Source organism: Panulirus ornatus, chromosome 49, assembly GCF_036320965.1.
Source record: "Panulirus ornatus isolate Po-2019 chromosome 49, ASM3632096v1, whole genome shotgun sequence".
Lineage (NCBI taxonomy): Eukaryota > Metazoa > Arthropoda > Malacostraca > Decapoda > Palinuridae > Panulirus > Panulirus ornatus.
In genome coordinates this window covers 9237046-9252499 of record NC_092272.1, presented here as the reverse complement: position 1 = coordinate 9252499, position 15454 = coordinate 9237046, and the positions used below count along the sequence as shown (strand labels likewise).

At 44.8% G+C, this 15454-nt stretch overlaps 1 protein-coding gene across 1 annotated transcript in view; it reads right to left on the bottom strand.

Moving 5' to 3' along the window:
- Positions 1–15454, bottom strand: part of LOC139764259 (uncharacterized) — a 73159-nt gene that overhangs the window by 28763 nt on the left and 28942 nt on the right. Inside the window, exons 3-4 of the mRNA XM_071690755.1 lie at positions 8580–8654; positions 2710–2787 (exon numbers count right to left, since the gene is read on the bottom strand). Coding sequence (XP_071546856.1) covers positions 2710–2787; positions 8580–8654 — 153 coding nt within the window. The remainder of the gene's footprint in view (positions 1–2709; positions 2788–8579; positions 8655–15454) is intronic.

Below are 15454 nucleotides of genomic sequence, written 5' to 3'. Positions count from 1 at the left end.
TGGCAACATTGAGGTTTATGGATTACTTATGGCAACATTAAGGCTTATGGATTACTTATGGCAACATTGAGGCTTATGGACCACTTATGGCAACATTGAGGCTTATGGATCACTTATGGCAACATTGAATCTCATGGATCACTTATGGCAACATTGAGGTTTATGGACCACTTATGGCAACATTAAGGCTTATGGATTACTTATGGCAACATTGAGGCTTATGGACCACTTGTGGCAACATTGAATCTCATGGATCACTTATGGCAACATTGAGGCTTATGGACCACTTATGGCAACATTGAGGCTTATGGACCACTTATGGCAACATTGAATCTCATGGACCACTTATGGCAACATTGAGGCTTATGGATCACTTATGGCAACATTGAAGTGAACACAGAGTGTTGAGGCGCTTCGTTCTTGCCTTCCTGGCTGGAACAGAAAGTGGGTTGGATCCTATCCAAACTAAAGATATACTTGTTGCACACATGAGAATAATTGACGTATACAGTTATAAGATAATAATGAATAATGGAAAATCATACATGATTATAATTAGTGTATTACTAAAGTGTAAGTGTAGTATACCCATAAGAAGTCGTAGAAACTCGAGCACGTACCCAGAATATACATCGTACGGTATACACTGTAAGTTATAAACTATATACATTATACGCTGTGCGCTACATACTGTGCGCTATGCAATATGTTCGATGTACAGTGTGCACTATATACTGACGCATATCCTGTCATCACCTCTGATACGCATCTGGAATATATTGACGCATACCCAGTCATCACCTCTAATACGCATCTGGAATATACTGACGCATATCCTGTCATCACCTCTGATACGCATCTGGAATATACTGACGCATATCCTGTCATCACCTCTGATACGCATCTGGAATATACTGACGCATATCCTGTCATCACCTCTGATACGCATCTGGAATATACTGACGCATATCCAGTCATCACCTCTGGTACCTCATTCCTTCATTGTGCTGACGAGAGATGATTCTGAAAGAAGAGAGAAATTGATGCATTTTTCTTTCTTTCCTTCTTTCACCCTCTTTCGTTGTCGTCTGCTTCTTTCCATTTTCTTCCTCCTCCTCCCTCTCCTCTTCCTCTTCCTCCTCCTACTCCTTCTCTTTTTCTTCCTCTTCCTCCTCCTCCTTCTACCTCTCTTCCTTCTCTTCATCTTCGTCTTATTCTTCCTCTTCTTCTTTTCTTCATTTCATCCTCCCCCATCTTCATCTACACCTCCTCCTCTTCTTCTTCTTCTATCATCTTCTCTTTTCCTTCTTCCTCTTTTGACTCTCTTACTCCTCCTCCTCCTCCTCCTCCTCCTCCTCTTACTCTTCTTCTTCTTCTTCTTCTTCTTCTTCTTCTTCTTCTTGCTCTCTTACTCTTCCTCTTCCTCCTCCTCCTCTTCAGCATCTCCCGTTTAAAAACATCTTGAGATCCAGTCTGGCACATATACAGTCCTATCTCCCGGTTCCCCAACCCACCACCACTAACACCAGGGGACACCTACGTCTCGTCTGGGGGACTCCCGTCCTGGGAACCAATTTCCACCCAGCGGCCCCATATACCCCGTAACTCAGGCTAACGTTCAGAAGTTGTGCAAGATTAAGCGGCACAAATGCTCCAGAGCTGCAACGGTATTTGCATGTTATTCAAAAGTCTCTGCTGGGGCTATGCAAAGCCGTTTCCTAGGTTTGTGTGAACGTTCACAGACGTTCCTATTTGAGTAAAGGTGTGACAGCTTGTGCAGACGTTTGTGATAAACGTTTGTGCGTTTGATTAAACGCTCGAGAGTTGATTGTGCTTTGTGTGTTCAGCAAACGTTCGCGATTTGCACTGGCAACAGTGCACGCGTTCGTGGCTGGAGTGAACGTTTTTTCTTTTAAACGACATAAACGTTCGTCATTCGAGTGAACATTTATTTGGGCCGCAAAAGCTTTATGAAGAGATGACCATACGTTCGTGATCTGATTAACCTTTGATCCTGACTTGACCCAAACGTTCGTGAGCTCCACAGACGAAACGTAGGTCCCAGAAACGTTTGTGGGTTGAGGTAAACATAAGCAGCAATTTAGTGTAGAAAACGTTGTTTCAAGAACAGATGAGGATCCTAATGGATGGGGCAAAGAATTCAGATGAACAGAGTTGAACGGGGCGCGTACCATGATGTGAACAGGGTTGAACGAGGCGATAACCATGATGTGAACAGGGTTGAACGAGGCGATAACCATGATTTGAACAGTTATCTTTGACGAGATTGTATCATTGTCGGTTGACGGAGAACAGTCTCGTCAGAGAACCTCACGCATCAAAGGAGTCCATCCTCTCCCTGCTGCTGATTGTAGTACAGCTTCTAGGCTGGCAAGAGCTCCTGGAAAAGGGGTTCTGAAGTACCGCCAGGACCTTTTCAGAAAGGGGTTCTTAGGTAATACTGATCATGTTGATATGTCTCTTCAGGCAGCATCATAGGGCAAAGGGGCTTTAACTAAAGATGTTGAAGGAGATGTAAAGGAATAGACGAACCGACTGGGGTTCCCGTGAATAGATTGGAAAAAAAAAAGGAGCTGTTAATGAGTAGACCTGAGACGAGTGAGAGGTTTGAGAGAGAGAGAGAGAGAGAGAGAGAGAGAGAGAGAGAGAGAGAGAGAGAGAGAGAGAGAGTGAGAGTTGGCTACTCACAAGACCTTGAGGCTGGGCAGGTAGGCGTGGAAGATATGGGGCGGCAGGGTAGTCAACCGCGGCGCATGGCTTATGTATCTGTTGGAGAGAGAGAGACAGAGAGCAGGTCAGTCACAGGTCACCACGCCATCCATAGGTACACACGCCAGGTCAACCGTACATCCACAAGCCAGGTTAGTCGACACGACAGGTTACTGACAGGTCCATCCGTCAGGTCAGTGTTAGGTCCATACAACAGGACAGGCCAGGTCCACATGAGAGGTCTGTGGCAAGTCTTCGAACCAGGTCAGTCAAAGGTCCATGCAACAGGTCAGCCCTGTACAGGTCTGCAGGCCAGATAAACCAAAGATCCACACACCAAGTCTGCCACACACCAGGTCACCCACACACCAGGTCAACCACAGGTAGACACACACCAGGTCAGCCACACGTTCCTAGAGTGTGTGGTAGGAGAACCTTTTTGTCAGAGACCAGATGTAACGTTCCCACACACCAGCCTTGAAGCTCCACCTATGGACCACCACTTGGGTAAAATAAGGATCACCTGAGATGGATTCCACAGTAAAGATAGGAAGCCTTGAAAAAAAAAAATGAGACGCCTTCCGTAAAAGGAAGTTATATAACCAAGGAAACTACCAAGTTTGGCAACAGATAGGAGGCTGAATTCCATAACCTGGGTATAGAGTATTGGATTCTGTGAGATTCGTTCCAAGGACGTGGGGAGATATGTACCAGCAGTAAGGCATCGTGAGAAAGGGGACGGTGTCCAAAAAAAAAAAAAAAAGCATGATGGAAGCGTTTAACAGATAGAGGTAAAGCAAGGGACTACAGAGCACGCACACTGTAAGGAACAAAGGAGTCGAAGGGCATTTGCCAGATACAAGAGTATGGCCAGACATGACTTCATAAGCACATGGAAGGAGGAGGAAGTGAGGTATGGACATACGCAGAGAACAAGTCAACAAAGAACATTAGAGTCATTTCACAAGCTTATAAAGGCCAGCCTAACAGGACCAGGTTATTAGATTATGGACCACACAAGAGAGGAAAGTTAGTGGCACGGATGAGGTTCTCTCGTTGCTAGTAGTTCAGTCCAGTGTTTCAGATTGTGTTTGCCCTCAAAGACCTGAAGTTATAATGGCTGTCAGCCAGGAAGATACTATAAAAAATATCGAAATATATCTGGAGGAAACGAGGAGGCTCGTATAGGCCCTTGACCCACACAAAGCATGTAGGGACTGGATGGTATCAGGCCACTCGCACTCAGAGAACATACAGACACCCTTGTTTAAACCATTGTCGAATGAAGGAAATCGCTTTGAATAAGGGGAATGTTCCTAGAGAATGGGAGGGAGCCAACCTCCCACCAGTGTTCAAACAGAACAGAAGAGATACAGCCCAGCACTTCAAGTCAGTATCCCTAACGAACATGACCCTACAAGATAAATGAAAAAAATATCTTTAAAAAGAAGAGAGAGAAGCACCTGACCAGTGCGAGCTACCTGAGAGGCAGACAATTTAGAATCGGAAATAGCAGGTCCTTTGTGACGATCCTGATGGAATCTTATGATCGAGTAAGCAACGTCGCAGATGAAAAAGATGTTTGGGTGGACTGTATGTTCTTGGACGGCCTTTGACACCGTCCGCTACAGAAGGCTAATGCTAAAGCTGACTGAAGTCTGAGAAGGGCTACTGGAATGAATCGACAGCCAGCTACTGGAAATAGAGGGGAACAGAGACCACAAGTCAAAGGAGTCTTCTCAAGGTGGGTGAGGGTGACGCGCGGTGGCCCTCAAGAGTCGGTCTTGGGGCCATCACTGTTTCTGATCTGTGTCTATCATCTGTCAAACGAGGCAGCTTCTCATCTCTGTATAGCCAATGATGATGCCAAAACTATCAAATACGTCTGGAGTACAACTGGGACTTTGAAACACTGCAAGGAGACCAAGCCAAGACGCAAGAGTGAAATTCAATCCTAAAGACTGTAAAGTTATGAAGATGGGAAGTGGGAAGTCGTACTATCAGTTGAACCAAGAATTCTCAATCTCTCTAAACTTATCGCCAAAGAAGTGGACCCAGTGGAAGGCAAACTACGCTATTCCACATCCAAATCGCCTTCAGGTAATGGGAAGTGGCAATGTTCGGGTAGCTCTGTACACGAGTTGTGTTCGCCATCGGCCACAGAATACCACAACGGTCTTGTCCCTTCGTATACAAAGCCACATAGAAGTGCCGAAAAGTGTTTGTAGAAATGTAAGGAAAATATGATGCAAGAACTGAAGGAAGAAGGCCCTTATTTCGGTCCTGTGGGAAGAAAGAAGATTGAAGGGTGACAGTAACACGTATGAATTTCTGAGAGGCCATGAAGACGTTCCGTGAAACTGGAAGAGACTTCATTACCAAAATGGCTGAGCTGGCCTTAAGGAAGTAGCTGAACAAGGAGGCTTGGTTGGCGCTCCTACTACTGGAGAATTCTAAGAAAATTGGGATCAGAAACAGGGCCACAGGCGTGTAAAGTTCCCTCCTACCACAAATAGGTAAAGTCCTCCCACCTCCTACCACAAATAGGTAAAGTCCTCCCACCTCCTACCACAAATAGGTAAAGTCCTCCCACCTCCTACCACAAATAGGTAAAGTCCTCCCACCTCCTACCAATGTTTGCCACCTGTGTGTATACACGAGGTCAGTGGTATGGCCGAACGGTCAGGTCAACTACAGATCCACACTCCAGGTCGCTGGCAGACCTGTACTTCAGGTCCATTCTGCAGGTTAGTTATAGGATACACCCGCCAGGTCGACATGACAGGTCTGCTACAGGTCCACTCCTCAGGTCGGTCATAGTCTCACACGCTAGGTCACCCCAGGTCCACACGGCAGGTCACACCCAGGTCCACACGGCAGGTCACCCCATGTCCGCATGGTAGGTCACCCCAGGTCCACATGGTAGGTCACCCCAGGTCCACACGGCAGGTCACCCTAGGTCCACACGGCAGGTCAGTAAGAGCTACAGGTACCAGGTCAACAGTCACTTTCCAGTACTTCAAGTCAGGCTACAGGTCTACATGCCAGACCAGTGCCATGTACACACACCAAGCATGTACGTACCTCACAGAAGTCTGCACAGTTGGTACACACAGTAGGTATGTGTTTACAACAGGTACATACACACCAGGCGAATACACACAACAGGTTCGCACAGAAGTATGTAAGCACAGAAGGTTTACACAGCATGTACACAGTAAGAAGGCTACACTCAATATGTACACAACTAGGCAAGTTAACTACACAGCATATACACAGCTAGGCAGAAGAAACTACACACAGTATGTACACAGCTTAGCAAGCAGACTACACAGCATTTACGGAACTAAACAGGTAATTACACACAGTATGTACACACCTTAGCAAGTAGACTACACACAGTATGTACACAATAAACAAGTAGACTACACATAGCATGTACACAGATAAGTAAGTAGACTACACACAGCATGTACACAGATAAGCAAGTAGACTACACACAGCATGTACACAGATAAGCACGTAGACTACACACAGCATGTGCTTAGATAAACAAGTAGACTACACACAGGATGTACACAGATAAGCAAGTAGACTACACACAGGCATGTACACAGATAAACAAGTAGACTACACACAGCATGTACACAGATAAGCTAGTAGACTACACACAGCATGTGCATAGATAAACAAGTAGACTACACACAGCATGTGCATAGATAAACAAGTAGACTACACACAGCATGTACACAGATAAGCAAGTAGACTACACACACAGCATGTACACAGCTAAGCAAGTAGACTACACACAGCATGTACAGATAATATGTAGGTATATATCAAACTGTACATAAAGAACAAACCTACCGTGCTATATAAACACACTGAACCCATAAACACTTCCATAAACATCTTATTCGAGTACACCTAAACATTATGAAACATTGTTCAAAAGAATCAGGAACGTAGAGATAATTGTTATCACATGAAGCCCATAGACCCGTCTATTGTGGAACAGACTCTATTGTTTCGTACAGAGTTGGCCTTGATACAACATGTTATGTAGCTAACACTGTCACCCACCCACACACACACACACACACACACACACACACACACACACACACACACACACACACACACACACGCGCGCGCGTATGGATCGCACAAGCCAACAATTGAACACAACAAACACACATCATTCTTGAATCTGGGAATTTACGAATCACTGGGGATTCACTGAATCTGACCTCGCACCATAGGATAGGCACACACACACACACACACACACACACACACACACACACACACACACAACACAGAAGGGAGGAAAGAGAAGCAATGAAATCCACATACATACAAACGAAAGCGATCAGGAATTTCTCTCTCTCTCTCTCTCTCTCTCTCTCTCTCTCTCTCTCTCTCTCTCTCTCTCTCTCTCTCAAACTAAGCCTTTCTGAAGCTGGGTCCCGGACACACACACACACACACACACACATACACAGACCGTCAGAGAGACAGATCTCAATTACAGAGACATTGATAGATGTTCACAGACACAAAAGCCTATCCAAGACACATACAGACCCTCACAGACACAGACCTCCACTCCAGACACACATTACCCAAGTACTCCCACCCCAGACACACAAAGCCCACTCCAGACACAGGTACTTTAACCCAAGACATACACAGACCACCACGACCACAGACCTCGACCCCAGACTCACAGACCTGGAGCCCAGACACACAGAGAAAACATCAGAGATACAGACCTTGACCCCCAGACACACAGAGATCACCACGACCACAGATCTCGACCCCAGACACACACAGAAAACATGAGATACAGACCTCAACCCCTAGACACACAAAGATCACCACGACCACAGACCTCGACGCCAGACACACAGACCTGGACCCCAGACACACAGAGAAAACATCAGAGATACAGACCTTGACCCCAGACACACACAGAACACCACGACCACAGACCTCGACCCCCAGACACACACAGAACACCACGACCACAGACCTCGACCCCCAGACACACACAGAACACCACGACCACAGACTTCGACCCCCAGACACACACAGATCACCACGACCACAGACCTCGACCCCCAGACATACACAGATCACCACGACCACAGACCTCGACCCCAGACACACAGACCTGGACCCCAGACACACACAGAAAACATCAGAGATACAGACCTTGACCCCAGACACACACAGAACACCACGACCACAGACCTCGACCCCCAGACACAAACAGAACACCACGACCGCAGACTTCGACCCCCAGACACACAGAGATCACCACGACCACAGACCTCGACCCTCAGACACACAGAGATCACCACGACCACAGACCTCGACCCTCAGACACACAGAGATCACCACGACCACAGACCTCGACCCCCAGACACAAACAGAACACCACGACCGCAGACTTCGACCCCCAGACACACACAGAACACCACGACCACAGACTTCGACCCCCAGACACACAGAGATCACCACGACCACAAACCTCGACCCCAGACACACAGACCTGGACCCCAGATACACACAAAAAACAACAGAGACACAGACCTCGACCCCCAGACACACAGAGATTACCACGACCACAAACCTCGACCCCCAGACACACACAGATCACCACGACCACAGACCTCGACCCTCAGACACACACAGATCACCACGACCACAGACCTCGACCCCAGACACACAGACCTGGACCCCAGATACACACAGAAAACATCAGAGACACAGACCTTGACCCTCAGACACACAGACCTCGACCCCCAGACACACACAGAAAACATCAGAGACACAGAACTTACATAGTCCGCAAGCGGCCCATCCCGCGGAAGCAATCTGTCTCCATCTTCTTCAACTTCTTGGCGTCCCGCAGGATCCTGCAGGAGAGAAAACACATTATATCAGCTCATCTGTACATGGTTGAGTCTCCCCCATGGTAGGTGGGTTACGCCAGGCTAGTCTCCCCCATGGTAGGTGGGTTACGCTAGTCTCCCCCATGGTAGGTGGGTTACGCTAGTCTCCCCCATGATAGGTGGGTTACGCCAGGCTAGTCTCCCCCATGGTAGGTGGGTTACGCCAGGCTAGTCTCCCCCATGGTAGGTGAGTTACGCTACGCTAGTCTCCCCCATGGTAGGTGGGTTACGCCAGGCTAGTCTCCCCCATGGTAGGTGAGTTACGCTACGCTAGTCTCCCCCATGGTAGGTGGATTACGCCACGCTAGTCTCCCCCATGGTAGGTGGGTTACGCCAGGCTAGTCTCCCCCATGGTAGGTGGGTTACGCCAGGCTAGTCTCCCCCATGGTAGAGGATCTTTCTACCACCTTACACCATATCACACACCATGGAAAGTCGGTCTACCATAACAGCTATCTACTTAACTACTTATCTACTTCCCCCAACAACCATGGCATGTCTACTATAACGACTACCATAGCAAGGCGTAATCAGCCCCCACTTGCGTATGGTGCTACCATGGGCCTAACCCATGGAAACCCACATGGGATCAGACCATGAGGGCGTCCCGTGGTGTAGCGGTTAGCGTTTCCGACCATGACGCATTCACGGGCCGCCCAGGGTCGAGCGCATAGGTTCGAATCGTGATTGCGGCAGTCGGTCCATTGTCAACCCAGCTGTTCATCTACCCTTAAGGAGTTAGTCGATACAATGGATACTTAGCTCTGGCTAGGGTATATATATATATATATATATATATATATATATATATATATATATATATATATATATATATATATGCTATCCCTGGGGATAGGGGAGAAAGAATACTTCCTACGTATTCTCTGAATGTCGTAGAAAGCGACTAAAAGGGGAGGGAGCGGGGGCTGGAAATCCTCCCCTCTCTTTTTTTTCTTTTTTTTAATTTTCCAAAAGAAGGAACAGAGAAGGAGGCCAGGTGACGATATTCCCTCAAAGGCCCAGTCCTCTGTTCTTAACGCTAACTCGCTAACGCGGGAAATAGCGAATAGTTTGAATATATATATATATATATATATATATATATATATATATATATATATATATATATATATATATAATCATTTTAAAGTAAGGGTAGTGAGGTGGGTGTCCAGCTGATGTTTGAGCGTGAATATGGTGGGCAACCGACCCTACTCCTGGCTCCAATGTGGCCGCTGGCGACTAACACCAAAATGAAAGGTAAACAAGGCGATGGGGGCAGCTGGGTTATAATTTTTGTTTCCCTCTCTCCCACGCCACGTCCAAACGAAATGAGTCCCCCTGCTTGTTTATGGTTTAAATGATCAAGTGGTTTCTCCATCGCCATCAGCCTTCGGTAGTACAAAGTTACTGCAGGAAAAAAAAGGTATATATAAAAAAGTAAAATGAGGAAGGGCGTCTGTGTCTTTTCTCCTATGGTGGGGATAATGGGGTATTAGATTACGCCTTCGACCCACCCCATCTCTCTCTCTCTCTCTCTCTCTCTCTCTCTCTCTCTCTCTCTCTCTCTCTCTCTCCTTTCCTAGCCATCACCTGTAGAGAGTATATAATCTTTGAGTGTCACTGGTACTCTGTAATGAAAAGGTTATCGTGGCTGACGCATTCATAGGTCGGTCGAATCATCAACGGTTCGAATCCTAGTATGGGCAGTTAACCTGCACTCACCCCAGCTGTTCATCCTCCCTTAAAGGATGGGTCGATAAGATGGGTTACCAGGCTTGGAGTAGGATAGTATATATATATATATATATATATATATATATATATATATATATATATATAGATATATATATATATATATGTATATATATATAATGCTTAAACGCTGTTTCCTGCATCACCATGATGGCGCCATGTGTTTATGTATGTGTGTGTGTGTATCTGAGAGAGAGATTTTTATATCCCCTTTTTCCCCCGGAGGCAGACCAAGTGTGTGCGTGTGTTTGGAGGGCATGAGTTACGGTCCTCTACTTTGTTCATCTCGTGAGGGACAGGAGGATGAACATCAGGTACCTCAGCTGGGCCTCGTTCAGTGTGTACATGACTGAGTGGCTCAGTATTGTTGTGGCGCGAGGCCTCCTGTGTGGCGCGAGGCCTCCTGTGGGGGGGCGAGGCCTCCTGTGTGGGGCGAGGCCTCCTGTGTGGCGCGAGGCCTCCTGTGGGGGGCGAGGTTTCCTGTGGAGGAGAGCCGACGGTGGGGTCCCATGATTTATGCTGGTGGTCAGGTCTCCCAGCGTGTCTACTGTATTTATGATGTCTTCCAGCCTACGTCGCGTTTTCTTTCAGCCTATGCAGCATTTTCTTCTAGACTACGCCACATTTTCTTCTACGGCGCATATTCTTCTAAGCCATATTTCCTTCTTCCAGCCTATGCCGCATTTTCTTCTAGATTACGCCACATTTCCTTGTACAGTCCATTTTCTTCTATGCCGCATTTTCTTCTAGACTACGCCACACATTTCCTTCTACGGACCCATTTTCTTATATGCTGCATTTTCTTCTTCAGCCTACGCCACATGTTCTCCTTCCAGCCTACGCCACATTTTCTCCTTTCAGCCTACGCCACAGTAGGTTGGGAAGGATATGATCATGGCCTCTACAAGGTAGCAGTACTTGGTGGTACGTTCGATTACCTGGCCTCGTAATGCTCTTATATGACTCCCAGGATGTCGAAGCTCTTCTGGTATGGTATCCTGTATACCCTTTGATGTTAATGTCATTTGTTTTCATTCATGTAACGCCACTGTGATGAGTTCATGTGTTTTGATGCACCGGTTCTTACCGAATTTGTTCTAGTAGCCTCAACCTACACCTGAAGTGTGGAGTTTAGGGGTAAGCTATTTCCCATCGCTATTTATATGGCGTCGTCGGCATGCACATGATATCCATTGGAGGATATATATATATATATATATATATATATATATATATATATATATATATATATATATATATACGTATATATATATATATATATATATATATATATATATATATATATATATATATACACAGCCGTGGGAAATGGCATGGGTTAGAATAGCGGTGAAAGAGCGTCTTTAATATATGGTGCGGGAGATGGGGATGATAATATCCTGTATCTCGTGATAAGTGTAGCACTTGATGTCGCTTTCTTCGCCTGTATCACACCGCTTTGTCTATGTCTTCGGCATCCCCTTCTTCAGGTTCGATACGAGGGAGATCTTGTCTACCAGTTCACTGAACAGGGCCTTGGCACGAGGACTGGGGCGGTTGATATAGTGACGAACGTGGAATTAAACGGGTCTCCTGTATCTTCTATGGGTGGGAGAGATTTGTCCATTTGCTATCATTATGTCGACAATGGTGTGGGGTAGGACTCACTTCTCTCGATGGTGAGGTGTGTATCTCCACCTGAGGTGCTTATGCTGGAGTGTTCGAGGTTTGTATATGTCCAAGGCGTAAAAATCACCGATGATATACGCATTTTCTGGTATCCTGGTCGTTTTTCTGAAGTCATGTGGGCATTAGAGAAAGAGAGAGAGAGAGTGCAAGTTATCGCACCGATATAACACGACCCAGGGATGTCAGAGAAATAAAACCCAATAGATACGTGATATCTAATTACTTCATAACACTCACACCTCATCCTTCCTCATACTTCCCTCATTATGACTGTGGCACCCACGATATAGGTCTGAATCACTTTGGAAGGTAATCAGTCATAAATTAAAGATAATCATTCCGAATATCAGGTCTTAGTCATTCTGATTACCTTTCAATTACATGCTTTTCACGTCTGAGAATATCAGGAATGTAATTTGTGCTGCATTATGTTCTAAATATATAATTTCCTTTCTATGAAAAGAAAAAAGATCAGATATTGTTCTGTGAAGGAGTATTTAGAACATTAGAGACATTTAGTACCAATATTCCTTCTTATTTGAAAAAATAGTCAGACATACGGGTATCCAAAATTCACTTTGGCCATCGTATCTCACAGAGTCGGTCAACACAGTGTTGTAATAACAGCGACATTAACTAGAGCATTTCCAGTGGGCCAGACAACCCTTACATCATGACCCAGTTTACTCTACCTCTCGTAACTTCACTTACGACAAAGCTGTACTCTGTTTAACGCCAACATAAACTGCCTTTCTTTTCTTTTCTTTTTTTCTCTTGGCTTCAAGTTTAACTTTCAATCCCCCCTCCCCCCCGCCCCCTCGCTCAATGTGTTTTGGTAATGATTAGAAAAACATTTTGTATGAAAAAATGTTACGAGGTACGTACAGTACACGACAATAAGTCATGACACACTCGTATTAGCATGAATGGAGGCGTGTTCTCTACGTTTTCTGTCACACTGCTTAGCATATGATCAACCGCTGGGCTAGTGTGGTGAGAACGGAATTAATCAACCCCGCATTAATTACTCATTGTCGACGATTAATTTGCATGTGTAATGAAAATTTCTAAACGGATTTAGCATATTAATCCTATTTCTCTGTTCAATTTTCTACACCCTTGGTAAAAATACCGGCTTATTCATGAGAGATTTTGTCGGGTAAATTGCTTAATAAGGACGAAGGAAAAAATTGATGTTTGGTCCCCATTACGTTAACTAATGTGCAAATTTGTTATAGATCAACGTAATATATTTCCTTTTACTAGATATGAGTTTTCCACTCGAGTATGCAACGCACACAACACACGCGCGCGCGCGTCCTAGCTACGTCTACTGTTATATTTCTTTCTTGTTATCTCCCCTGATGATGTGATTATTACACGAAAGTGCACTTGGGAACTTATGATGTTTAATTTTCCCGTGGACTCATACGAATATATATATATATATATATATATATATATATATATATATATATATATATATATATATATATATATTTTTTTTTTTTTTTTCATACTATTTGCCATTTCCCGCGATAGCGAGGTAGCGTTAAGAACAGAGGACTGGGCCTTTGAGGGAATATCCTCACCTGGCCCCCTTCTCTGTTCCTTCTTTTGGAAAATTAAAAAAAAAAGAAAAAAAAAAACGAGAGTGGAGGATTTCCAGCCCCCCGCTCCCTTCCCTTTTAGTCGCCTTCTACGACACGCAGGGAATACGTGGGAAGTATTCTTTCTCCCCTATCCCCAGGGATATATATATATATATATATATATATATATATATATATATATATATATATATATATATATATATCATACAAACCTCCGACAGCCAGGATCGAACCCGGGACCCCTGTGCAAGAAGCGGGAATGTAACCGCTAGGCTAGGGGCCTGTCTAATAGGAAATAACTATTCGAATACTATGTACTCGAATACCCTTCGTCTCACGTTGGTGAGCAACGGGGTCTACACCGGTTATTTCTCAACAAGCGCACATAGCCAGCAGATAGCAGATAGCGGTTAGCATTCCCGCCTCATGCACAGGGGTCCCGGGTTCGATCCTGGCTGTTGGAGGTTGGAATGTTCTATGAAGGTGCGTGTTCCTATACACTTTGTTCGTATATATATATATATATATATATATATATATATATATATATATATATATATATATATTTTTTTTTTTAAACTATTCGCCATTTCCCGCGTTAGCGAGGTAGCGTTAAGAACAGAGAACTGGGCCACTGAGGGAATATCCTCACCTGGCCCCATAATACCCTACATCAGCAAGGACTCGAACCAGGACATTTATATATTACGTTGACAAATTAACAGGTTAGCCAGTGATTAATGCATTATTCTTTTATTGTTCTTGTTATATTGTTTTACACTCGAGAAATTCCATTTTTTTGTAAATTGATGAAAGGAAGCGATGGGTGTATGCAGATTAACCAAATCCTTACATCCAGGCCTCAATATCAAAAATGATTCCAATGTTATCAGAAGTATTTACGTAATGTCTGGGAAATGATTATCATTATTGATGATTATATAATGTTCATGGTCATTATCAGGATCATATGTGTGATGGAACTGAGATCATTTGTTATCTGAAGCAAAAAAAAAAAGTTGATTAGTTTCCGAAGGGATAACATTCTCTCTCTCTCTCTCTCTCTCTCTCTCTCTCTCTCTCTCTCTCTCTCTCTCTGTATGTCAACATAACACACCAACCCCTTTCAGTGAAACCGGTATGACAAAAATATAAGATGTAAGACAATTTCTTTGAATGACGAAAGATATTCGTACGGTTGGCAGTGTAGCAAGAAAGGTACTTGTACGTTTGGCAGTGTAGCATGAAAGGTATTCGCACGGTTGGCAGCGTAGCACGAAAGGTGTCGTACGGTTGGCAGGGTGGCTCACGAACCGTTCCGCTGGAACGCGCCAGCTGCCTGGGCTGCCCCGAGCCTCCATTACCTTGGGGAAATATGGTGAACGCCTTATTTATAAACTCTCCAACTGATTCTTGGCTGAGGCGCCTCAAGAAATTCTCCGACAGGTGACGCAAAAGTTCTCCTTCATACGTCATCATGATAAAGTAGTACGATATTTTTCCCCTTTATGTTTTAGCTGAAATGTACCTTTTCCTTACCGTTGTTATAAGAGGTTACATAATGGTCCAATGGCACTAAGAACATAAGGTTTAGGAAGTATAGGATTGGCGTGTCGGGGAATATGATAAATATGGGATAGGAGTGTCGCAAAAGAGGACAGACATGGGATAGAGGTGTCGCGAAATATGACTGATATGGGATAGGAA